Here is a 26,294-nt window from a genome sequence, read left to right on the forward strand (position 1 = left end):
CGAACAAGTGGTCTTGAAGTGAAGAGAACCCCATCAGATGTGAGGGTAAAACTGTTTCCCGTGGCAGGCCTCATTAGCCAGTAGGTAAATGGGCCTTGGTTTGGAGGGAGATCATCATCTGTGACTGTCAGTGTGGCCACTAATGTGCCATGAGGCTGGTTTTCCCTAACATAGCCCTCTGTGGATGTAAGCTTAGGGGCATTATCATTTATGTCAATGATGGTAATAGCTATAATGGTACTGCCTGTTACAGGAGGAGAGCCTTCATCAGTGGCAGTGACTGTGAGGTTATAAAGAGACCATAGCTCTCTGTCCAGCTGATGGTTTACTCTAATAGTCCCACTGATAGGATCAATAGTGAATGATTCATTTTCATTTCCACCTTCAATGTCATAGGAGAACCTGCTCCATTTTAATACTACATCCTGGTCCAAAGCACTCACTTTGAATACAGAGGTCCCAACTGAGGTATCTTCGCGTACAGCTGCTGTGTAGAAAACAGATCCAAATTCTGGAGGATCATTTTTATCGATTACATGTATGTGAACAAGAGCTTCATCAGCATTGAAGCCAGTAATGCTTCCTCTGTTTGTGGCAAGAATGTGGAGCACTGCATGATTCTGCCCCTGATTTTTCAAATCCTTGGAAGTATATATTTTCCCACTGCTTTCATCAACTACAAAGCCTGCCTTTTTACCTTGACCAAAAATTAAGTAAAGCTTCTGGCCATTACACCCAAGATCATGGTCTATAGCCACAACCTGTCCAATCTCAGTTTGTAGAGGTACAGTCTCAAGCACAGAAAAGTTATAAAGATGTCTCTGAAAAGAAGGTATGTATTCGTTGACATCTGTAACTTGAATGTGAACATGTGCTATGTCATATAAATACTGATTATCTGGATTAGAGGCCTTGACAGTAAGTTCAAAACTCTGCTGTTGCTCAAAATCAAATATTTCCAGAGTGGTAATGGTGCCATTTCTGGAATCCAAAGAGAAGGACTCTGTATGTCCAGACAGTAGCTGATATATTATCTGAGCATGACTTCCAGAGTCCTCAGTGGCTCTTATCTGAATTACTGTTGATCCAATCACAGAGTTTTCAAAAATAAAGCCCAGGTATTCAGTGGATGTAAAGACTGGTGGGTTATCATTGACATCTGTAATGTTTATTGTGACTATGATTTTCCCAGTTTTAGAATACCAACCTCCATCCTTAGCAATGATAAGAAATTGATCATTTGCAACCTTCTCGAAGTCAAGGGGATTGACTATCTTGATTAATCCTGACAAAAGCCCTATGGAAAACAATCCATTCCCATTTCCATTTTCAAAAGAGTATGAAACTAATCCATTTACACCATCGTCTTCATCTCTGGCTTGAACTTTCCCAATGACTGAGCCCAGCGGTAGATCTTCAGGGACTGAGAATGTAACATGATTTTCTGAAAAATGTGGGGTAAATAAATTTTCCAGTGTTACTTCAAAATAAATGTCAGTCTGGGATGAAAGAGGAGGTAAGCCTTTGTCTTTTGCTGTAACTATAAGACTTAAGCTACTGTTGAAACTTTGCCTCAAAGTTCTGTTTAACCACACCCTCCCACTGTGGGGTTCTATCCCAAAGTAACGTGATGCATTTCCTCCACTGATGAAGTATTCAACATTGTTAGTCTTTGCTGGAAAATCTTCATCTACTGCTGTTAATGTGAGAAGCTCTGTTCCTACAGGCAAGGTAAAAGGGACTGACAAAAGAGTCCTGAAGGGTAAAAAAGTGGGTGGAAAATGATTGTACCGAACAAACATCACTATGACATTGACTGAGCTGTTGAAAGGGGGAGTGCCACAGTCAACTGCTACAACAGTGATATTAAAGATCTGAGTTTCAGACTCATAGAGAGTGATTGGCTATTTTGTTGAAATGTCTCCAGTTGATGCATTTACAATGAACCTCTCACTTGATGGGTCTATGAAGTAGAGGATTTGTGCATTTTGTCCAAGATCCCTGTCCATGGCTTGAACTTGTAAGAGGAAAATTTCCTGAACTTTTGTCTCCGGGCTGATCACAGAGTATATTGTCTGAGAAAAAACTGGTCTGTTGTCATTGATATCTGTAATGTCTATGGTGACATCTGTGCTGATGCTCCAAGATGAATCATTAGCATTTACCCTGATAATATAATGTTCTTGCTGCTCTCTATCCAATGCACCCATCAATATTATATATCCACTATTTTTATCAATATTAAAAGGAATATCAATATTAAAAGGAATCGACTCATTTTGGTGCAGAATGTTATATGAAATGATCGCATTATTACCAATGTCTTCATCCAAAGCAGTAATCTGAAGGACCGAAAAGCCAACAGGTGCATCCTCTGGAATTTTTGTGAAGAAAATCTGTGAGAAGTGCGGTGCATGGTCATTTGTGTCCAAAACAATTACACTGACCACTGCGGTGGAAGTATGGCCACTGTCATCTGTATCTGTGGCTTTAATAGTAAGCCTGTACTCTGGTATGTCCTCTCTGTCTAAGCTCTTTGTTGTTGTAAGAGTGCCATGAGTTTTGTCAATTATAAATGTACCATCAATGTTCCCAGACAAAATGATATATTGTACTTGTCCGTATAATGCAGAGTCAGCATCTGTAGCTAACACGTCACAGACCCAGCTTGCAGGAATGTTCTCAGACACCTCGCACCTATACTCCTCTTGAGTGAATACAGGTGGGTTATCATTCACATCACTGACATTCAAATAAATTTCCACATAAGTGGAAAAAGGTGGGAGACGTGAGTCTCTAGCCTCAACTACAATATGGAACTCTGTGTTGGTCTCAAAATCCAAAGATCCTTTCACATTCATGTCACCAGTCCTTGGATGCAGCTCAAATACTTCTCCAGTGTCTTCAGATGCCAGATAGAAAAACACAGGTCTGGTTCTGTATGTCTCTGCTGAAGCTACAGCGACCAGAGTCCCAGGCTGTGTATCCTCATAGAGTGAATACTTATGTACATGCATTGTAACACTGGGGAAGTTTGAAGCATTCTGAAATCGCACTGTCAAGGTGGTGGTGTCTGTTTTGGGGAAGGCTCCCCCATCTTGCACACGAACATTGACTGTGATGTCACTTGTTCTTCTAAGGGCCTCCCTAGTGTACACAGTTCCTGTGTCAAGGCTGATGGTGAAGAGGTGGACATACTGTCCATGCAATGAAAATTTTAATTGTCCATTCTTTCCCTCATCTGGGTCCTTGGCTGACACTGCACTCACTATTGATCCTGAAAGACATGAGCTCATGAAACATAAAGGTTCAGATAATAATCAGTATAATGAAATATAATGTACAAAAACCTAAGTACACAGTAATTAATGTGATTAATAATGTATATAATAATATATAATAATATATCCATTGCTATAGCAATAACCATATGGTAGCACAAACAAAGAATGGCTCTCATTCATGAAACATGAGCAGAATGAATTTGCATGTACATTGTTCATAAACTATTTCTCCATGCTCACATTTATTAAAGTGTTCATTAAAGTGTTCATGAAAGTGTTCGTAAACATAAAATGCTCACATTCATTAAAGTGTGTGTAAACAAAATGTTCATAAACACAAACAAATTTACATCTGCTCCTTCAAATTTACATTTGTTTCTTGGTTCGTAAACTTAAAATGCTCACATTTATAAAAGTCTTTGTGAACTTAAAATATTCACACACACAAACAAATTTTACATATGCTCCATAAGTGAGCATAACATTTGACATTTGACACTGCATTTTTAAATAATGCATCAAAAAATTACATGAAATACTCAGTAAGCACTGTTACCCTAATACAGCCTGTTATTTGCAGCTACTTTCAATAGCCTGTACAGGGCAATTATCTGCTATAATATAAAATATTTGGTTTGACATGTGGCTAAGTAATTAGTTAATTAATCTGGATTTTTTTCAGTATAATAATTTAGATCAATAACTGTGGAAATGGTTGATCAGCTGTTGCTGGATGTCGCAGACAGAGCTCTGGAAGAGAACATGTCTAAAGATCATCCAGATTTATTGGCTGGCAGGGATGATTGGCTGCTTAGTCACTTTCAGCTACCAAGATTCATTCTTTCGCATTTATGCAACATTTTAGAGGCAGCTTTGAGAAGGGAGTCCAGTATATCCGATGCTATTCCTGTATCTGTACACTTGCTGTCCAGTAGCTTCTTAGCTACTGGAATGGTCCAGTGGGAGATTGCGGACAGATCAGGAATTTCTCAGCCATCAGTGATTCACATCATACCTGGGTTCTAGATGGCACAATTCATCTAATGTCTCACTGTATCAAATTCCCCTACAGCATGCTGGAGGTTAAACAGGATTTCTTTACAAATTTCCCAAACATCAATGGGGCTATCGACTGTGTATGCCTTCAATTCAAAGCACCTAATGATGCACCTAATAATAATTTAATAATATATTTGCATATATAAATAAAAAGAACTATCATTCAGTCAACATGAAATTGATATGTAATGTGAACTGTTATAAATATTGTGTCCCAGTGGCCAGGTGGAACTCTGACAGCCTCATCCTGTAAAGCTGCTTAAGCAAATTGTTGCAATGTTAACAGTTATAACAAGAATATACAGTATGAGCAAAATAACACCAACAGCCACTGGACTTTGCACAGTGTCAAACCCACCAAAGACAAATTCGGTGATTGCTTTTCTAGAAATATTTTGAAATGACATGATGTTTTACCTTCACTAGCAATGTTCTAGTAATTAAAATTGAATAAATTAATACATGCTTTTCTAAAAGTCAATAAAACTCTAATGTCAAATAAGCAATAATTACTGAACAAGTGTCTGTGCAGTGTTTAATCTATCTATCTTTCAGTAGACCTAATGCTTTATCTAATTTGGAAGAAAGCTGTTGAGTCCATCTTTATACAGATCAGCAATGTTTAATGAAGAAGCTCATTGGTTAATCAGACATGTGACTTTTACAATGCCCCTACATTGTATGTGTTCCCATGACATACAAATTAATGCAATTACATTTAACATTTATACTAAAAAATGACTCTTTTGATTTTTTGTTAGGTTTGCCACCCATTTTTGATTTAGTCTTGGCCATAAGAATAAAATATATTTACAAAATTTAAATTCAGTTAAATTTTATTCATATTACTTCCCATAACTAATGACTAAAATAGCTAACAAACCATTACACACTGTCACTTTCTTTCAAATAAATTATACCTTTTTCTGCCATACCTTTACATAATTGTAATATTTAAACAACAGAACACAGGAGGAAGTGTGTTGTCATGAAAAACTTCACAGCTGTTATTTGGTTTGGGCATGAGCCTATATTGAGTGCTATAGATCATATTTCTTTTATACAACAGTTCTACAAAATAAAGAAAAGATGGTGTGAAAAACCTGTGCTGTTATCATACATATCAGTATGGTTAGAACACTTCTCAACCAATCAGATTGTAAGGTTGGGACTAACTGTTGTATATTCATATTTATGGATCATGGAAGCGCTTAATGCTGTGAATTTGCCTCTTTCATAAGTGTCCTCATTTTAAAGTATCTTTCAGTTATTGTGATTTTAATATATAGTCACATGAAAAATTTAAAGAAACACTTGAATAAATAAGTTGGCAAAGAGTGCATTTGTTTCCAGAAAGGTGTGCTGCACCATACAGTTTATATATTGGCATGCATCAGAATCAAGGAAGGTATCGCAAATGATTCAAGTGACTTTGAAAGAGGGTTCATTCTTCAGTCATAAGGACTACTCATATGACTAGTGTTGACATAGAAACAAACTAAAGAGATATAGAGATATTTGCATATAGATCTATGACAAATACATTAGAAATAAGGTGTTCATGTATTTGTGTGATATGTAACATAAAACAAAAGAGTAACTTCTTCAGGTGACTGAGAATGTCAATACAGCACATGATCAGACCTTGACAGCACAAGCAGACTGTTGAAAACTGCACAGGTAAGGAGCTTGTGTCTGGGTTGCAGTGGTAGCCTAGTGGTTAAGGTATTGACTTGTAATTGTAGGATGGCCAGTTCAATCCCCATCACTGCTGAGTTCTCACTGTTGGGCCCCTGGGCAAGGTCCTTTACCATCATTTGTTCATGGTGGATTATATCATAAATGTAATTCACATTTGATAACAGTGTCTGTGAAATGAATGCACTTTTGGGAGCTCAGTGGTAACATTGCCACTAATCTACAAATGTGTGGGAAAAATATGATATGGCATGACCAGATGAGTCATCAATCACCATGTTCTTAGTACAGGTACTTGTTGGGGGATGGGCAGTGTATTTGCTGGAATTATTTGGATTAACTAGTTCCCTTAAAACTTAGACAAGGGAAATCAATGCATATCAATACACAGTTATTTAGACTGATAAGCTTTGCCCTGTGCTGGAAACCTTTGGTCCTGATTGGACTGATTTCTTCCAAGATGACTATCACCATTCACAGGCCAAGGGGGGTTACTAAATGCTTTGATCGCTATAAAAATATTTAATTCATATGCTATAGCTTTTGGTATCACTAGATCTCAACACATGGGAGGTTTTGGACTAATGTTTTATTTAGAACTTTCCAAAACCACGTCAAGATACAATTAAGCCATTCGGGACACTTAAGGTTGCCTAACACCTTAAAAAGAGACTTTGTGTTGTTATTTGGGTTTTTTTCCCTTTAATATGTGCCTGTATGTATAAATGTTTATACAAATAATTTTTATACTAAGCATAAAGTGACTGTGTCTTATTAATCTAATTAGCAAATAATTTTCTCTACATGTAGTCTTGTAACTAAGGGTTAAGTATATAAAACGTTCAAAGGAAGAAAATCAGCTGATTTATTTGAGAGTTTTCATTTCTACTCCTACCACTAGCATAATTGCTCCTATTATTCACAAACAAGTTTAGATGTATTGCATCACATAAATGTCCAAACCACATATATTTTACATACATGTAGCATTTTAGATTTGACACAATTAAGTTTCAACATAAATTATACAACATAAATGCTGAAAACATTTGGATAGTTTTAAATGCTAAATACATTTTGATTATTATTTCTGTCCCTGTATAATTGTTTTATGTTGTAATCAGATGACATGATCAGAAATCTTGTCAATAATTGTAATCATTATTTTCATCAATGAATTTTCCTATATAAACAGACATCAACATACTGATTTTAAAGTCACCTCTTACACCCTTATAACACTTCCATGCAAATAACCTGTGCCCCACAGTCCTATAAAATTAATTGTTTCACCTGGAGAAAGCAAGTTTGACTAGTTTGATGAATTATGTTAGTAAATGTATTTTATTCCAATTATAACAAATTAATTGTATCAAACAAGGATCCTCGCTGCTCAAAGCTTGAAGCCACGTTTTGCTGATAAGCTTAAAACATATAGGAAGAAACAAACCACTTTAATCTACATCTTATATGTTTGCTTTCTTCAAAATGCTGGTTCAACTTTTGAGAGAATTCTCAACACTTTGTTTCTGATCTCCTTGGTCCTAAGACAATATATAAAAGGATTTACTAAAGAAGGTCCAAGAATGGACCCAACCATCAACCCATGCCGTTCTTCCAGTGATAAAACTACACCAATTCTGGTCAAGACAATAAGTATAAATGTAGGAGCATAGTAGCAGACTATAACTATCAAGTGACTAAAGCAAGTATTGAACACTTTTTTCTTGTCACTCATTGAGGACATTTTTACAACAACAATAACTATCTTTAGATAGGAAAAGCAGATGAACCCAAAGGTTACAAAAATGATAAAGAAGGATACGACAGATATTGTGTTGAAATATGGATTAGGATCCACACAACTTGCCCTAACAATAGCCGGATAGTCACAAAAGACATATTTCAGAGTTGACTGACATAATGGTAAAGGAAGAATAGTGACAGGAATTATACTCAAAACAGCACAAGCCACCATCCACAGTAAAACAGTGATTAAAACACAACGAAAATTGGTTAGTATAGACCTATATCGTAAAGGGCTTCCTATTGCAATAAAACGATCAAAAGCCATAACAGCAATAGCAAACGTCTCCATGATGCCACACAAATGGAAAACAAACATCTGAAAAATGCAAGGCACATAGGATATGGTTTTACAGCCAACTACAAGAACACCTATCATAGTTGGACATGAACTTGTACAGTAAAGCATATCTACAAATGCTAAATTGCAGATAAAAAGGTACATTGGCTGGTGCAGACGTTTATCTAATATAATGAAATATATGTTTGCAAAGTTTGCAGTCATAACAAGAATGTACATTATCAGCAGCACAACACCAACAGCTAAAGGTCTTTGCACGGTGTCAAATCCTCCAATTACAAATTCAGTAATGCTTCCTGTAGAAATATTTTGAAATGACATTGTGTTTCTTTTCCCTATAACAATTACAACTTCTATGTGATTAGCCCTCTCTACTCTCTATAATGTGATCCAGTGCAGTGTAATGCACAAAAAAATCTAAAAAGTGCCCATGTCTTTCAATTCATCCAATATTGAAAGCAATAAAAGAAATGTATGCATTTCTTTAAAACAAATTTGCAAATTTGCTCTGGTTTGTCACATCCCCAAAGTCCCAGGTCTCAAAATCTGCCAAAAAGTACAACTGTTGGGTTTATATAGGGAGCAGTATGTATCTATGAATGTGCTCATTGGTTTATCACTTGTGTATGTTTTAACAACAACAAAAAAGAAAAAAGCTTGACCCTGATAAAACTTCACAACACCAGGAGAAGAAAACATGAGGAATCAAGGGAGAAGAGTTACATTCACATTCTTCTACTCATCTTATGCCAGCCACCTCCATCCAATAGGCAGCAGAGGAATGGATGCTTAATGATGTGTCATTCTTGTTCTGGGGTCACAGAAAATAGTCCAGGAGTAGTGGAAATATTTGAACTGCACTTTCAGTGTAGTACCTTTATTAGCAATTTTCACACTGTTTAGAGTTGCATAGGGTTTCCTTCAATGACAGCTACAACATGTTAGAGCAGTAAGTCTGCAAAAAGACTATCCTGGTGTTAGAGAAATAACCCAGCACTAGTCCTCATGAAAATATTTATTCAGTGTGTGGTTGGTTTCATTTCAAATAGTTTTTGTAAACAGGTTTTGATCTCCCATAGTAATTGTTATGAAAGCCTTTTCTGACTCATGTCAGTATTGAGTCTAGAGCTGGTACACAAACTGTGGAATAAATGGTCACTTTGGGAGCAGTGATGAGACTGAAATGTGCAACATGTGCAAACACATTATTGTTCAGAATTAACCTCTTTAATTGATGCATGCTTCACTAACTCTGAGTCAATCAAGGTCAAGAGAGTGGTGGGATCAGCGTGGTTGTAGGCCTTAGAGTACCAAATCAAATACTAACCATAGCAGTTCCTCAAGTTTTACATTAGCTTGGTCTTTTTATTCTAAATGTTGCAGGATTGCTGAGATAGCTAAAATAGTTTATAAATTTTTATGGTTTATTATTTGTGTCATCTCTTATAAAATCCAGACAAACAATCAGCAGCTACACATAGTTTTCAGTTTGTTTGCTTGTTTTCTAGGGGTTTTGTTGTTGTTGTTGTCATTGTTAGCCTTTTTATTAATCCTGATCAATAATCTGTCAGTTGATTTTGAAGGATCACATTTCAAATACACCTTATTATAATACAAAAGTTTCATCTTACATTTGTTTCAGAATTACTCTGTGTGTGTGTGTGTGTGTGTGTGTGTGTGTGTGTGTGTGTGTGTGTGTGTGTGTGTGTGTGTGTGTGTGTGTGTGTGTGCGCTTGCATGCGTTTATGCTTGTGTTTGTGTGTCTGTGGGTGTTGTGAGAGTTTTGTTATGTTATGCTCTCTCCTAAGAGAAGGTATAGAGGTCTCTTTGTGTACCAGGTAGTTTCAAAGGCATTGAATCATAATGACAGATAAACATGTACTAATGAGGACTCCAGGGAACCAGACTAATTAGGACCTGTTTGTGATACTGACAGAATGAAACCTACATGCTAAAATTTCTAGTTTGGTCCCCTGTCTCACACCAAGCAGAGAGGCATAAAGTCACAAAGCAAATCATATTTCCAGAGGGATTCAGAGGACTGCCAATTTGCTGTTCTGAAAGTTCAGACTGAAACCTTTTTTCTCTCATTGTAGTGATAATTATGAATTTGGAATTCCATTGCAACAGTATATAATTAAAATTCCACTGTTTTTCCCAGCCTAATAGCATGTGTGACAAGGGTATGCTATTTAGTGAAAACACATTCATAATTCAGAGCACTGGGGAATATTTTTTTATTAATATCAGAGTTGACCTAAGGGGAATAATGAAGAAAATCACTCACAATCCCAATGGGGTGATAATCACACTGGTGAAAGAGACTGGGAATTTGTCCATGCTAATATTGCCCATTGACTGCACTGAATGCAAGAGGGACAAGAGGTTCATAATGATTTGCACATACATAACTAAATGGGGAAAAAAATAAACTCATGATTTCATTGGGCCTAATCACAGTATAGTGGCCATTGAATAATGTTGACCAGGCACCATGCAAAGATTTTCAAATAATACAATTATCCATGTTAAGACATTCCTCACATGGCCTAAGACAGCGAGTATTACATAAAGGCCTAGCTAACCTTCCCCCTCCAATTAACAGTACATGTCATAAATCACCTTAGACGGCATTACTTCTCAGGCTTCTCATTGGGGATGTCAATTAAGCAAAATGGTAGTTCGGGGTGGGGGGGGGGAAACATCCTTGACAACAACCTTCCCCCCCCCCCCCCCACAGCCCTCCTAAATGGGGACTGAGTTTCCTCACTCTTGCAAGCACATGGCCCCTCTTACATAGCCACTGGCCCCAGCCTGCTCCCTCCCACCCATTTCAAGTGGTCTTGATTCACCATTGTGTAGGCACGCTCCTTTACAACACCTCCAGACCATGAGATCTGGCAACCCAGACCCGCCCCCCTCTAAGCCCACTTTGTAATAAACGTATTCCACTGGTGATACTGTAATGACATTCTCAATGACTAAGGCCATATCAAGCCTCACTGGCACCATTAATGAATGCTCAGTGTCACCAGTTCCACAGTTAGGCAACTGGGTACTTATGGCCTACATGGGTCCCTTTCCCCTGCCCATGCAGTCTGTAACAGAGATGCTGAAAATGGCAGCGAAGTGCAATTCCAGCACCTGCAGTGGTATCAACAGCCAGGTTGTTCTAAGGATGATAAGTCTGGAGACACAGGTCTGGGGAGGCATGAGAATATATTTTGAGAACCTTAGGCCTGGTCTGGAGCCAGGGGTCTAGATCTGGACACAGCTGTGCTGGCAAGAGTAACAGAAGAGTCACCACAGACTTTAGCCAGTGAGCCCAATGAGTTTCTCATCCATTTTAATGTTCAGTTCCCTGATTAACAGCTACTTACCATAGATAATTCTTTAAAGAAAAAATAAAGTTTGGGAGAAGGAACACACCTAAAACCACTCACTAAGTTTCCCATGTGTAATATCCCATTATTAGGAATTATGGAAATTCCCATCTTTTCTACATGGCTGTGTTGTTTCTTTATGCCTTCTTTAATTATCATGAAATACTTATTTAAAGTTTACAAACATGAATATGTATCACATGGTAATGTCAATAGGGAAAGTCCACAGTGATTATAAAGGGATGATTTTAGTTTGGCTGTTAGTGTCAGAAGGAAGGAAACAGACTACAGCCTCTATAAAAAACTGCTGAAGCTATCCAAAAGATATAGAGTAGAAATGGTTTGCTGAATGTTGTCAGCAGTAACATGTTTGCTTACATTGTGAACAAAACTAAAGAGGTAAGATTTCATGAGGTTTTTCAGCATTCAAATTTTACAAATTACTTTGTAGTTTCCAAAATTAAGTATAAGAAAATTACATTATATATTGAGTATACATAAAGAATGTTTGCTTCATAAAAATGTATAGTTTGAATAAACATGAGCTTGTTTTTTTCTGTGTACAAGGTCAATCTTTCTGTCATCTGACCATCATGTCTGAAGGAAACATCACCACTGTGAAGAACTTTATAATTGTAGGTTTTCCTGGACTTCACACCAACTATTACGGCATTGTATCTGCCATTATGTTCCTTGTTTATATGTGCATCTTGATAGGAAATGGAATATTTCTTAAATTATTTTCCAGTGAAAAATGTCTTAGAAAACCAATGTATTATATCATCTTAAATCTAGTTGTATGTGATGTACTATTCAGCACTACCACATTACCAAAGATTATTGCTAGGTATTGGTTCAATGATGGAGGCATCTCGTTTTTAGGCTGCTTTATTCAGATGTATTTTGTGCATTATTTAAGTTCAGTTAACTCATTTGTACTAGGCATAATGGCATTTGATAGATATGTAGCAGTCTGCAATCCACTCAGGTATACTAGTATTGTCAAAGACTCCACTATCTTTATTTTATGTATAATAGCCTGGCTGTTGGCTGAGCCATGTGTCTTAATGATGGTAATTAGGACATACCCTCTTCCTTACTGTAGTGCTAACACAATTATCAATTGTTACTGTGATCATGTATCTATCACAAAACTTGCATGCACTGACCGAACCCCCTATGGTTTTCCAGCATTTGTTTTTGCGATGGTTGTGTTGCTTTGCCCTTTGGCTTTTATTTTGTTTTCCTATAGCGCTATTATTTTGGCCATCCTTCGAATCTCAACTCCTCATGGACGGCTGAAGACTCTGTCCACCTGCAGCTCTCAGCTGATCATAATTGCCCTCTTCTTTCTACCCAGGTGTTTTAATTATTTATCTCCTTACATTGGTATCACCTTCAGTCCTGACATACAAATACTAGTTATTCTGTTATACAGCCTGCTGCCACCCATGATCAATCCACTCATCTACTGTATAAGGACCAAAGAAGTGAAAAAAATCTTAAGCAAGAATTTAGCCAGTTCATTTTTGTTTCAATTTGTTAAACAAAAGGTGCATATATCTACTATATGCAATTGATTCTTGATAACACCTATACTGTAAGAAGAAAATTATCAATTATTTTATTATTTGTAACCTTGTCAGCCAGTTAGCCCACAGACAGAACAACTGAACTCTTTCAATGCTTCAGTTGTTGTGTTCAGTGGAGGGGGTCAGAATTCCACTGATGGCCTATATTAATTTTTTTCATTTTATTTAGTGCCAATCATGGACAGACTAATCAATTCCATGGTAAAATAAGACTGTGTTGTTCATTTACTGCAGAATTCATGGGACTTGGTGTAACGTCGGCCCGAGTGCCACAGGGCGCAGAACAGGACACACAGACTTCCTTGATTTAGTGAGACGTTTAATAAGACAAAACATTGATGACACTTGTGGCACTGACACATAACGACGAACAGTGTTGCCAGGAACAATGACATCTAACAGTAACAATGCCTACACATATACAATAACAGAAGCAGAAACAGTAACAATGACCAACCAAGAGGCACATACAGGTGGGGGTTTAAATAGACAGACAAACAACCCCTGCACAGGTGTGTGCCATCACGGAGGGTGTGGCTACAAACAATGGTGAAACCCCCTGCACGCCGCAGGCCATACCACGTGACTCGTGGGGGGGGAGTGTTCTGTGACACTTGGCCATGCCATGATTTGTTAATGTACTATTATACAGGTAGACACACTATAGATCAGTTGAGTGAATGTCTGTAATTAGAACATACAGAGGTCCAAGTTCATTCTTTCAATTATTTAGGGTGAACCTAACTTTAGTGGGTACAGAAAAAGATTGTTTAAGAACTTGGATAAATAAGATGACTAAAAATCCTTTTAATTTTTGCCAGTTCACCCTTTAAATCATCTAGAAAACACCTTTTTGCATTTTCTTTTGCATACATAATTTGTCATATATTCATTCTACTGTGCAGCTAGTCAGACAAGGCATGTTTTTGACGTTCCACTATAGTAAGTGACTCATAGGAAGGACAAAGAACATTATAAACTGATTTAATGACAGTGTCTCTGACTGTGTGGCATTCTGAGATTCTGCTCAAACAAGTCATCTTCTTCTGTGTAATCCTACTATTGCAGTTGCAATAGTAGGATTACTGCAGCCATACTTGCCATTAACACCATGTTAAATCTAGCAGTATGTATTATGAATTTGGCCCAAGGTGTCAACAGCAGATGTGAGGCCTTGGAGTTGTTGGAGTCGAGTGCTGTAACATGTGCTAGATAGTAGTACTCAGGAGAAGCAGTATACCAAGGGCATGCACGTTTAGAGCAATCTGTGACAATGAAGGACAACAGATCAAACTTTAACAGTCTTAGAAACATGAGGCGCTTAAATAATAGAAATGTTGCATATGTTGAGTAAACAGGGAACAGACCAACCCATAAAGGGGGAGAGTAAAGAGCTGGGATTATGTACCTATGGCAACTAGCAGGCAGGCTGGGCTGCTTGTGGCATGTGGCCCTAAGCAATGCATCAGATGGTATTTACCTCAGAGGTAGAGAAGGGGATTCCCTTACCTTGGTTTTTAAGGCTGACTCTGGTCCAGTTTGAGATGGACTGAAGATGTGATTTAGAGGTATAATAGGTACAAAGACACCATGCTACAATGGGATGGCAAGGTGAGTCAAGTTCTGGGACATGGGGCTGTGGAGACCATAAATGTCTGCTGAAGGGTCTGAGTTCTGGGGTAGACAGTAGCGGGGTACCCAGAGTCCTGGGGTAGACAGTAGAGGGGTACCCAGAGTGCTGGGGTAGACAGTAGAGGGGTACCCAGAGTGCTGGGGTAGACAGTAGAGGGGTACCCAGAGTGCTGGGGTAGACAGTAGAGGGGTACCCAGAGTCCTGGGGTAGACAGTGGGGAGTCTGCTGCCACACTGCATAGCTCAGCCAGTGGAGGCAGCAAATAGATGCATCAGGAAGACACTGCTGGGTGCCAGAGAAGAGCATCTGGTCAGGTGTTTAGTGTTGACTTCTGTATTAAGTTTAAACAAAGTGAACACCCATTTAGCACAAGCGGTACTAAAACAATAAAAGAAAAGAGAAGCATTTAGTGATAAACATATGAGAAGGTTAGCTAAGACAAAGGAGTTTCAGGGCCATTCCATAAAATTAGGATTTTTATAGATTAATATATTTGATTGATTTCATGAAGATTGCTGTAATCTTTCATTCAGTATTTGATGCATTGATAAGTTTTTATATGCATGTTTGGGCATTTTTTGTTCTGTGTATACTTTGCATTTACATCACCACAAGAAGTAGTGCTGAAATATTAGGAAAGCTTTTCAGTGATATGAACGTTTAGGATGCTTTCATTTAGCATCCACAGAAAAAAACATCTTTGACTTATACACTCTTTACACTCTTCTTCACTTAGACATTTCACACTGAATTCTGAATGGTGAATTACTATTTAACGTCAAAAACAATTTGACTTATCACAGAATTAAAATCAAAACAATTGGTAGAACAGAAAAACTATTTGTTTTAGGTTTTAAAATTGTAATTATAGCCAGCTATCTCCATGGGTTCATACAAACAAAGGTCTGGGTAAATAGCATTTGTGGCCCATCATCACAGGTCCACCATTTGCAGTCTACTGTATATCCACTGTGGAATAACAGGGCACTATTTTTGATCAGAATATGGTGTAAGAAACATATGTATTTAAGTATATTTAAACCAAATGTGATGCTTTACAGTCAACTCATGGATAGACCTTCCACCAGGCAATCCTGACAAGACCTCTGCCACAATTCGTACTCTGATGCCAGGGTTGTAATACCGGCATACCAGCAAGATTTGTTGAGTGTGGTAATCAAATCACATTGGTAGTTATACAATTTAATAAAATTTCATGTATGTGTAGTTAGAATTGTATTGTTATAATTGGTTTAACACTGGTGATTATAGTGACATTAATGTAGGTTAATATCACCAGATGAAAGATGAGAACTTTTCTCATTGTTGGCAACCAGGTAGTGTGAGATTCACTACTAGTTGATGTCTCCTTGGTAAATGTCTGCTAAATAAACTTAATGAATAACCTGGGCTTGGATCAACTTCTCTATCTCAGAAGGGTTCTTCAAAAGGCAATAGGTAGTGGGATGGTGCATTGCTATTTTTTATGTATTATACAGTGAGTGCTGATAGTTGGTATAATTTAATCATTTAACAGATTAACCATTGTCAGAGGCACAGGCAATGTGTACAGATTAAAATGAGCAAAGATCCATCTTAGATGTAAAGGGACTAGGTGCAAATTTATGAGTGGAAAAAGAGTAGATCTGAGGTAGGAGTTTGAAAATTGCAAATGCCTTTTTGGCAGATCTGTTCAGGAGTCTTACTGCCTGTGGGAAGAAAGTATTCATGAGTCTAGTGGACTTGCACTTGGATGCTCAGTATGTTGATGGCAAGACAACCAAATCAAACACTGGAGTATTCTTTATGATTCAATGCAGTGGTTTCTTGTCTGAGAGGAACCAGTTGCCATAGCAGTAATGCTACAAGCCAGAATGCTCTTAATTATGCTTTTGAGCTTTTTTTACTAAGAAGGAAATGTTGAAGAATCTTGAGAGACTGTGTGTAAGTACTGCTTATGTGCAGGGAGATGTGAAGCACTTCTAATGTCCTGCTAATGTCTACAGTCATCACTTTTGTCTTACTGACATTCAGAGATAGATTTTTTTTTTACTTGCACCAGGCCTCCAACTGCCTCTTCTCTGTCAAGTATGCCAACAGCTGAGACTCTTTTGTCTCTCACAACCAGAGGTCATCCTCCACAGAATACAGACTGAATGCCATAGATTCTAATTATGCTCACCTGTGGAATATAAGGACTCATTACCTCTGCTACTTATAATTAGTGTTTCCTCAGTATTATTCTGGTTATCTTGGTAGTCAGTAAAAAAAAAAAAAAAAATACACCTTCCTGGGTATTTTACTTTGATCTGGCAGGAACAAACATCCTTGTATATCCTGCCAGACTGTGTGCTAGGAATAACCCTGTCCTGTCCAAACAATCACTGATTAATATACTGGGCTGGTCAATGAAGGGTGATGTCTGCAGCACTTACTAACCTGTATCCAGTCCTTGAGCTGGTCAGGGTATGAGTGATTGTGACATTAAAGCCCTAAGCTGAGCTTTGAAAACTCTCACAAACAGTAATGTGTCACATGATAATAGGGGAGGTCCAGAGTAGGTATAACTGATGATTTCACTTTTACCGACAGTGTCTTCCAGAAGAAGGTAGACTGCACCTAAAAGATGAGTTGAAACTACCCAACAAATGGCACCTTTTGTTCCTTTAAAGTTTTAATATGCAGCATGTTTCTGAAAACTTGGAACTATACAAGCAAGGTAGAGCTCCAAGTTATATGCTTTACTGACAAAGATTATAATTGAATGGGTGTACATTTTAAAATCACCTGTCAAATGTTTATTTGGAATGGTTTTTTTTTCCCCTCATACAATATTTTTATTTAAATTGTAAAATACACACACCTACTGTCTATTTGCGATATCCAACAATATATTGCAATCTTTGCAATATCTAAGATCTCCTTTATAAAATGTCCAAACTTCAATAAGTCTATGTTCTTCTTCTCACAAACATTATTGCTTGTTTAAGTTATTATTATTATTATTATTATTATTATTATTATTATTATTATTAATATTTTGCATCAGTTCTCAGCAAATCAGTGCCTCCACCTGACCATGCCTGAAGGAAACATCACCACTCTGAAGAATTTTACAATTGTAGGTTTTCCTGGACTTCACCATAACTACTACGGCCTTGTATCTGCTGTCATGTTCATTGTTTATATGTGCATCTTGGTAGGGAATGGAACATTTCTTACATTATTTGCATGGGAAAAAAGTCTTCAAAAACCCATGTATTATATCATCATAAATCTTTCTGTGTGTGATGTACTATTTAGCACTACCACCATACCAAAGATTATAACAAAGTATTGGTTCAATGATGGCAGCATCTCATTCTTAGGTTACTTTATTCAGATGTATTTTGTGCACTATACAGGTTCAGTTATTGCATTTGTGCTAGGAATAATGGCCTTTGATAGATACATAGCAGTCTGCAATCCACTCAGGTATGCTATTATTGTCAAAGACTCCACTGTTTTTATTTTATGTATCATAGCTTGGTTGCTGGCAGTGCCATGTATCTTAGTGATGGTAATCAGAGCATATTCTCTTCCTTACTGTAGTACTAACACAATCATCCATTGCTACTGTGATCATGTATCCATCACAAGGCTTGCTTGCACTGACAGGACGCCCTATGGCCTTGCAGCTTTAATTTCATCTATGTTTGTGTTGCTTGTACCTTTGTTTTTTATTTTGTTTTCCTATGGCTCTATTGTTAAGGTTGACCTTCTAATCTCAACCAATCAAGGGCGGATAAAGACTCTGTCGACCTGCAGTTCCCAGCTCATCATAACTGCCCTCTTCTTTCTACCCAGGTGTTTTAATTATTTTGCCTCCTTCACTGGTCTAATGTTCAGTTCTGACATACAAATACTAGTTATTCTACTATACAGCCTGGTGCCACCCATGATCAATCCATTCATCTACTGTATAAGGACCAAAGAAGTGAAAAAAGCCTTAACCAAACATTTAGCCAGAACAATGTTAATTCAATTTCTAAAGCCAAACCTGCATGTATCTGCTATACACTGATGATTCAAGGATGCATAACTGTAAACATATTGCAAGAACTCTGGAAGTTGTAAGATGTTTTCATGTATAAGAGCAAGACGCACACTGGTAAGCCAGATTTCCAATACACTCAGAGACATTAATATTCTAGGAAACTGTTTACACATCACATACTCCCCAGCCTGTCTCCACTTTACAATGGAACGCAATATCATTTGAATCAAAACACATTATTTGCATTCAGTATGTCACTGAAAATGTCTCTATAGCCTGAATATAATGGGCAAAATGAATAATGTTTTTGTGTGGAGAGCCCAGGAAAATTTAACAATTTGCTTCATCAGTGAGCAATTATATATTTCTTTATATTTTATGTCTAAATTTTAGGATTTTTTTGTCAAACCCTGAATTTTAACAAATGATTGTTCTGCTAATAATATGTGTCTTCACAGTTGGTATCACAGGACACTTCAGGACTAATGAAATATATCAACAGCAAGTGAATATGAGTAGATTAGGGCTAATATTTCTTATTGTCAGTAATTACTGATGGCTTTGTTATATATTTATTTTGACCTCACCCTGCAGGGGTGAAGCAGGTCACACTCTCTGTATCAGTTGGCATGAGAAGCCAGTGGAAGCATTGGAGACAGGCGTCAGTGGACGTATGTGACAGATTCATATAAACATATTTAGTGGCGCAAAGATTGATGATGAATAAATCTGTTGTCCAATAAATATCACAATTTGGGTCCTAGCTATGCTGGCTGTACCAGTAATGACAAATGCATAGTTCACAAACTCAGGATGTGGCATTTTATAGTTTTTTGGGGTATATATCAATGTAAATGAAAATAGCATGAATAAAAATAAGATAAACATATAAAATGTCCTTTCACTTGTTATCCTTATTTTCCATATCATAAACATTTTCAATATCAAAACAATTCTGTACAAGTGCTGCCTTATTGACTTGGGCCAGACAGGCATGGGGCAGTATTCAAAGTACAACCTCTTCTAAATCTGCTTTGACATGGAGACAGAAGCCCCTACATTATGGAAATAGTTCAGCCTATTCTTGAGCATTCTCTTTGTTAGTTTGCATAGGTTTGATGTAAGGGTATAATGTAGGTTAGCTTGAGTGCGAACAATCGCCTCGTATGAGAAAGTATAGAAAGTCAGAGTCCGATATATGACATGAAGCCATGACTAAATGACAGTAGGAAATGAATAAAAAGGAGTGAGTTTAATAAGAAACACAAAACACAAAAGAGAAGAGAATAATGGTTTGCAGGATAACAACTAAACAAGGAGGCCAAACAAGAAAACACTAACAAGGTTTCATACGTGTGACTATAAATGGAAGTAAAACAAAGAATGAAGGAGCCTAATAGATTAACATTAGTAACAATGGGAGCTTTTGCTTGAACACAGATGAAACACAAATAGACATTACCTAAATAAATGAAGAACACAGAAATGCAAACCAGGCCAAGACAAAGGAAGGGAATCCATAATTACATAAGCACAACCAAAAGAGAGACGTTGCAATGGGTCAATCAATACCTAGTATGTTGAATTCGGCATTTTTGGTTTTGACTCTGAAAGTACTATAATGAAGTTGAAATTGGGCTGTGGTGCAATTGTCTGACACAAAATATTTTTTGTGTGTGTAAAAAAATATACAGCGCAATTTTTACAGGTGGTATGATATAATGTTTATTATATTACTTAGAATGTTTATTATATTATTTATTATGTTAGAAAAATATCAAAACTCAAAGGTATCCCAGAACAAACAAGATGCTGACAATATTGTCGCTGCTTCAGCGACACTGTAACCTCAAAAAATGTATTTTGGTCATAGTATAGTGTTAACACATGCAAAATTTCCAACAATCAATTTTATTTACTAATTTTACAGAATCATTGTAGAAAACATAAGGCATTATTTTTTAATGTCGTGATACATTCTCTTTTGGCCTCAATTAGCCTCAGTTTATTTTGGTATAAATTCAACAAGAGGAGGGTTACTTCAGTGCTTTCCACAGCTGGCTGTTTTTCTGCCCATATTGAGCTCATTTTCACTATTTGTCATCGCTATTGAGAGAAGTATTAGAAAACCAACAGATTTGATCTTTTTGCTTCCTGAGTGCCCCTGAGGGAACACCACCACTTTTTGTTTAGTTGACTAAACAGGAGGGCAGGGAACAAAGACACACGTCAGATCATACATCAAGCATAGTTGGCCTTTCTTGTCTTCGATGTGCATTTATAAACTGACGCTTTAGAGTTGTTCTCACATGGGTACCACTAGTGTGGCCACAGCTTTCATACTTACAGCTACTCTCTAGCATACACTGAGGCAAGGAAGCATTGCTTTCTATAACTTCTAATTTATGTTAATTATGGGGGAATACATGTAATGGGTTTTAAGTGGTATTTACAAAGAAAAAATAAAAATATTTTTGCTATAATCAGTTGGCTAGTTTGCTTTTTACATGAAGTCAAACCTTAATAGATTATTAATTCTGCAATTGCATTATATGATTTATATGCATTATATGAACTTGCTTTTCGATTTGACTTAATCTTTAGTTGTGTTTAATTGGTTATGTAATATCTATGTTTTATAATAATGTAATAATTAGTTATATTATCAAAACATGATACAATCTTCCGTTTCCCTTTTAAAATTGCAGTGAGTGTTTTAACAGGTGGTTTTGGAACATTTTGAAAGTCATGGACCACTTTACAAATTCCACGACAATTACAGAATTCTTCCTCCTTGGATTTCCAGGACTCCTTCCAGAATATTACACAGCAGTTGGAACCCTTCTCCTCTTCATTTATCTCACACTTGTAGGGGGAAACATTTTCATTATTGCATTTGTGTCTTATGAAAAGAGCCTTCAAAAACCATGCTACCTGATCTTCTGCAATCTTGCTGCAGTGGACTTTGCTTTTGGAACCACCACAATGCCTAAAATCACTGCAAAATACCTACTTAGAGATGAAAAATTGTCATTCCAAGCTTGCTTTATACAAATGTTTTTTATTCATTATCTTGGAACGGTCACTTCTTTCCTTTTCCTGTTAATGGCCACTGATCGATTAATCGCTGTATGTAACCCCCTCAGATACCCTGCTCTTATTACACACTATTCAGCAGGACTCGCATGTGGAGTGATATGGGCATTTCCAATTCCAATGATGACAATGATCACTCTCCAGACAATAGGAGTGCCTTACTGTGCCTCAAATGTTATAGCACAGTGTTTCTGTGACCAAAATTCAATAAGCAGACTAGCTTGTACTGACTTTCGGAATATAAGATTAATTTCCACTGTGGTGGCTATGATTGTGCTGTTGGGTCCCCTTACATTCATCATATTCTCCTACACAGCAATCATCATAACGGTCTTAAAAATAACCAGTGTTCAAGCAATGTACAAAACATTCTCCACGTGTAGCCCCCAGCTTATTATCATATGTCTTTACTATCTGCCCAGGTGTACTGCTTATGTTACCGATTTAACAGTTCAAATGAATGTCGATATTCGCATTATAGTGAGCATGTGGTATAGTCTGTTTCCCCCTCTTGTCAATCCAATAATATTCTGTTTCCAAACCAAACAAATTAGAGAATCTTTAATAATGAAAATAAGAAAAATTAGTCTCAGTCAACTGAAAGCACCATTAAGATGAAAATAAAATGCTTTCAGTTCACCACTGCAGTGGACATAAGATATATACTTGCAGGTATTTTATTTTTTTTTTAGAATTTTTCTTTTTTTAATATGCAATTATTGTTCTGACTGTTAATATATAAGATTTTGTCCAGTCAGTAAATATGGAATATAATGTAATCATGTAATATGTTTTCATTTGTGTACATTTCCATTACACATAAATATTTTCAATATTTCTATTATTAAATGTGCTAATATGTCAATATGCTAATATATCGATATTTCAATGTTACTGTAGATGAAAATTTTAAAAAATGTTTTAAATTTAAAAAATATCTTCTAATCAAAATAAGTGTACTGAATCAAATTTTGATCCAATAAGACACATCAGCCTTCTTAGACTTGGCCTGGAATTGCTTCTCAAGACTTGGAAATTTTTACAGCTGCCCAGTGTAATGGTGAGTGGTGAGGAGGCAGACGCATGTGCGGAGAAGAGCGAGATTTATTGTAGGCAAATCCAAAATCAGAGTTGTTATAACGGTCCAAGGTCACAGAGCCTATTTGGAGGATATATTATCAAATGAACAAAACACACGAAGGCAAACAGGGGAAGCAGGCTATAACAAAGGCTAGGAAACGCAAATTCTAGGATAAACACAAAGGCACGGTTTACAAACTTAATACATACATATATGGGCTTTCAATAACATTCACCAAACACAGAAACGCAACCATTCGAATAAACATAAACACGCGGATTCAAAGACACGCCTATGTAAACAAATAAACAATGAACAGCCAAGACCACAATGCAGGGTTTAAATACATGAACTAAACGAGAGACAGGTGTGGAAAATCAAATGACAGAAAACTAAACTATGGCATGGAACTAAAATACACACGACAGGGAAAACATGGAACATGGAACCTGGGAGAGACTAATCGTGACACCCAGTTAGAACTGGGATGAAATGAGTATTCAAAATCCCAGCTAAAATAAATATCAAAGACTGCTACAACACAGTTTAAATAATACAAAATTGGTGGAGTAAATGATTTCACTGTGCTAGGGTTACCTCTTCTAATTAGTAATGCATTTGATTAAAAGAATCTTAGATGCAAAGCACTGTGTTGCTGCTTGATGGGGTAGGGTTACTGACTAGATAATAGGATCGATTTCAGTTATTACAGGAAGTGACCAAACATATCCATGATCCTGGAATTGTTTCTGACATGCTGTGTTGTAATGTCTTCAGCAGTCTGTAATGATAGATATATTTATGTAGAATCCAGGTCAAGGCCCTAATGAGAATGCCAAGGCAACAGTGGCAAGGGAAAACTCCCTGAAAGCATGAGAAAGAAACCTTGAGAGGAACTAAGGTGCAGGCAAATTGCACTGATGCATTGGTTTTAGCACCTGGAAGAGTGGCCAGCTGTTCTGGGTTAGCTCATGCATGATTCTCCGATGGTGGTAGTTGATGCCATGACCTCCCCTGACTCACACTGCCCATGAACAGTGACCCACAAAGCCAACAGATAAGAAACCATCAGCATTACTGTTCTAAGTGCCAGCCTGGTTGCCTCACCTGGAAACAGTTATCTTGAAGAGACAGACACCAGCAACACATGCAATAGAATATTTTCGTCTATCTATATAATACTGTCTGAAGGAGGCTCAACCATATGGCTGAATGTCTAAACTTTCCATGGATCATTTTTCACAGTTAGCAAACGATTGATTTTGATCTGTTGATTCTGTGTGAGTCATCACGATGCCTTGCTGTAAACCAGCCAATCAGAGCAGGGCTTATCGATCATACATGAGCCCACCAAAGAAATTTTAAATACATATCATGTATTATTCTAGGGCCAAATCACAGAGTTGCAAATAGGCATGTAAAATCACACCTGTGCATTTTTTTGCCCTGACCAAAAGCACATACCTTCTATGTAGACATCAGAGAACAATTCAAAATGCTGAAAAATGCCTTACAGGGCATCTTTAAAGCCTATAATTTGTAGTTTGCACAAGTATTGTACTTAATTAAATCACTTAATCTGTAATAAAGTCAGTATGTACAATCTTATTAGTCTTCTAGATTGTGCCCAAAATCCTCTATTCCTCCCTGAAGTAAAAGCATGAATATGTATCACGCTACGATTTCAACAGAGGACGTCATTGATAGGTATAAAGAGGTGTTATATAGACCGCATGCTACCACTAAAGGAAGACTTGAAGCTCAATAGACAATGGCTCTGTTGTTGGAAATAATTGTGTTGTAGCATGTTCATTGCAGTTAGGAACTAGATTGGAGAGGTATGTGATGTGATTTGTTTTCAAATTTCAAGTGATTTGCCTAATTAACAAACTTTATTTATTTATTTATTTATTTATTTAGAATGAGGCACATTTTACCATCAAAATCCTTGCTTATAAAATGGTAGGCCTAGTTTCCTGGACACAAATTAAGCCTAGTCTTTGCAGACTCCTGTTTCTTGACAGTCCTTTTTAGTCTAGATTTGAGCTATTCCTGTTCAGAGGTATTTTCCTTATTGAAATACATTTTTGTGTGTGTGAAATAGAAACATTTATTTCTTCTTTTTGGAATCAGTTTTATGATCTATATTATATGAATGCAAAAGTTGTCAAATTGAAATAATATGCATTTTTATAAAATATATACAAGTCCCTAATTTATTTTAAATTAATTCTTTCTGTGCATCAGGCTTCAACAACTGTTCTTCCCTCTTGACCATCATGCCTGAAGGAAATATTACCTCTGTGAAGAATTTTATCATTGCAGGTTTTCCTGGACTTCACCCTAACTACTATGGCCTTGTAGCTACAGTTATGTTTCTTGTTTATGTGTGCATCTTGGCAGGGAATGGATTATTTCTAATCTTGCTTGCAAGAGAAAAGAGTCTTCAAAAACCCATGTATTTTATAATTATGAATCTTTCTGTGTGTGATGTATTATTTAGTGCCACTACTTTACCAAAGATTATTGCAAGGTATTGGTTTAATGATGGAAGCATCTCATTTTTAGGTTGCTTTATTCAAATGTATTTTGTGCATTATTTTGCTTTAGTTAATGGACTTGTGCTGGGAGTAATGGCATTCGATAGATATGTGGCAGTCTGCAGTCCCCTCCAGTATACGAATATTGTGAAAGACTCAACCATCTTTATCTTATGTGCCACAGCCTGGTTGTTGGCACAGTCTTGTGTTTTAATGATGGTAATTAGGGCATATCCTCTTCCTTACTGTAGTGCTAACACAATTATCAATTGCTACTGTGATCATGTATCTATCACAAAACTTGCATGCACTGACAGAACCCCTTATGGTTTTCCAGCATTTGTTTTTGCTATGATTGTGTTGCTTTTCCCGTTGCCTTTCATTTTGTTCTCATATGGTGCTATTATTTTGGCCGTTCTTCGAATCTCATCCACTCATGGGCGGCTGAAGACTCTGTCCACCTGCAGCTCTCAGCTGATCATAATTGTCCTTTTCTTTTTTCCCAGGTTTTTTAATTATTTGGTCCCATATATTGGAGTCAGCTTCAGTGCAGACATGCAAATACTAGTTATTCTCTTGTACAGCCTGCTGCCTCCTTTAGTTAATCCACTTATTTACTGTATACGAACAAAAGAAGTGAAAGAAACCTTAAGCAGGAGTTTTGCCAAATCAACATTTCTTCAATATATGAAACAAAAAGTACATGTAAGTACTATATGTTCTGAGTTATGAAAGTTTCTATAATGTTAAATATCCTTTTCTTTCCTTATGATATTAAAGGCACT

At 36.9% G+C, this 26,294-nt stretch overlaps 5 protein-coding genes across 5 annotated transcripts; 4 read left to right on the forward strand and 1 right to left on the reverse strand.

Annotated features, from left to right (window-relative positions):
* Positions 1-6,789: 6,789 nt before the first annotated feature.
* On the reverse strand, positions 6,790-8,650 carry LOC145651867 (olfactory receptor 1M1-like). Its single transcript, XM_081700427.1, has one exon. The coding sequence runs from the start codon at positions 8,467-8,469 to the stop codon at positions 7,525-7,527; it is 945 nt and encodes a 314-aa protein (XP_081556553.1). The 5' UTR covers positions 8,470-8,650; the 3' UTR covers positions 6,790-7,524.
* Positions 8,651-11,813: 3,163 nt separating this feature from the next.
* Positions 11,814-13,111, forward strand: LOC145651835 (olfactory receptor 2AT4-like). The gene is made up of 2 exons (XM_081700224.1): positions 11,814-11,930; positions 12,099-13,111. The coding sequence occupies exon 2, from the start codon at positions 12,125-12,127 to the stop codon at positions 13,109-13,111; it is 987 nt and encodes a 328-aa protein (XP_081556350.1). The 5' UTR covers positions 11,814-11,930; positions 12,099-12,124.
* Positions 13,112-17,835: 4,724 nt separating this feature from the next.
* LOC145651831 (olfactory receptor 2AT4-like) lies at positions 17,836-19,621 on the forward strand. Its single transcript, XM_081700207.1, has one exon. It carries the CDS (start codon positions 17,836-17,838, stop codon positions 18,817-18,819), a length of 984 nt encoding a protein of 327 aa, XP_081556333.1. The 3' UTR covers positions 18,820-19,621.
* A 1,602-nt stretch (positions 19,622-21,223) lies between these two features.
* Positions 21,224-22,506, forward strand: LOC145651797 (olfactory receptor 1500-like). The gene is made up of 2 exons (XM_081699715.1): positions 21,224-21,237; positions 21,516-22,506. Exons 1-2 carry the CDS (start codon positions 21,224-21,226, stop codon positions 22,504-22,506), a joined length of 1,005 nt encoding a protein of 334 aa, XP_081555841.1.
* Positions 22,507-24,722: 2,216 nt separating this feature from the next.
* Positions 24,723-26,294, forward strand: LOC145651842 (olfactory receptor 2AT4-like). Its single transcript, XM_081700299.1, has 2 exons — positions 24,723-24,807; positions 25,217-26,294. Exon 2 carries the CDS (start codon positions 25,249-25,251, stop codon positions 26,239-26,241), a length of 993 nt encoding a protein of 330 aa, XP_081556425.1. The 5' UTR covers positions 24,723-24,807; positions 25,217-25,248; the 3' UTR covers positions 26,242-26,294.

The sequence above is a fragment of the Electrophorus electricus genome, chromosome 17 (assembly GCF_041902795.1).
Source record: "Electrophorus electricus isolate QZ-2024a chromosome 17, ASM4190279v1, whole genome shotgun sequence".
NCBI lineage: Eukaryota > Metazoa > Chordata > Actinopteri > Gymnotiformes > Gymnotidae > Electrophorus > Electrophorus electricus.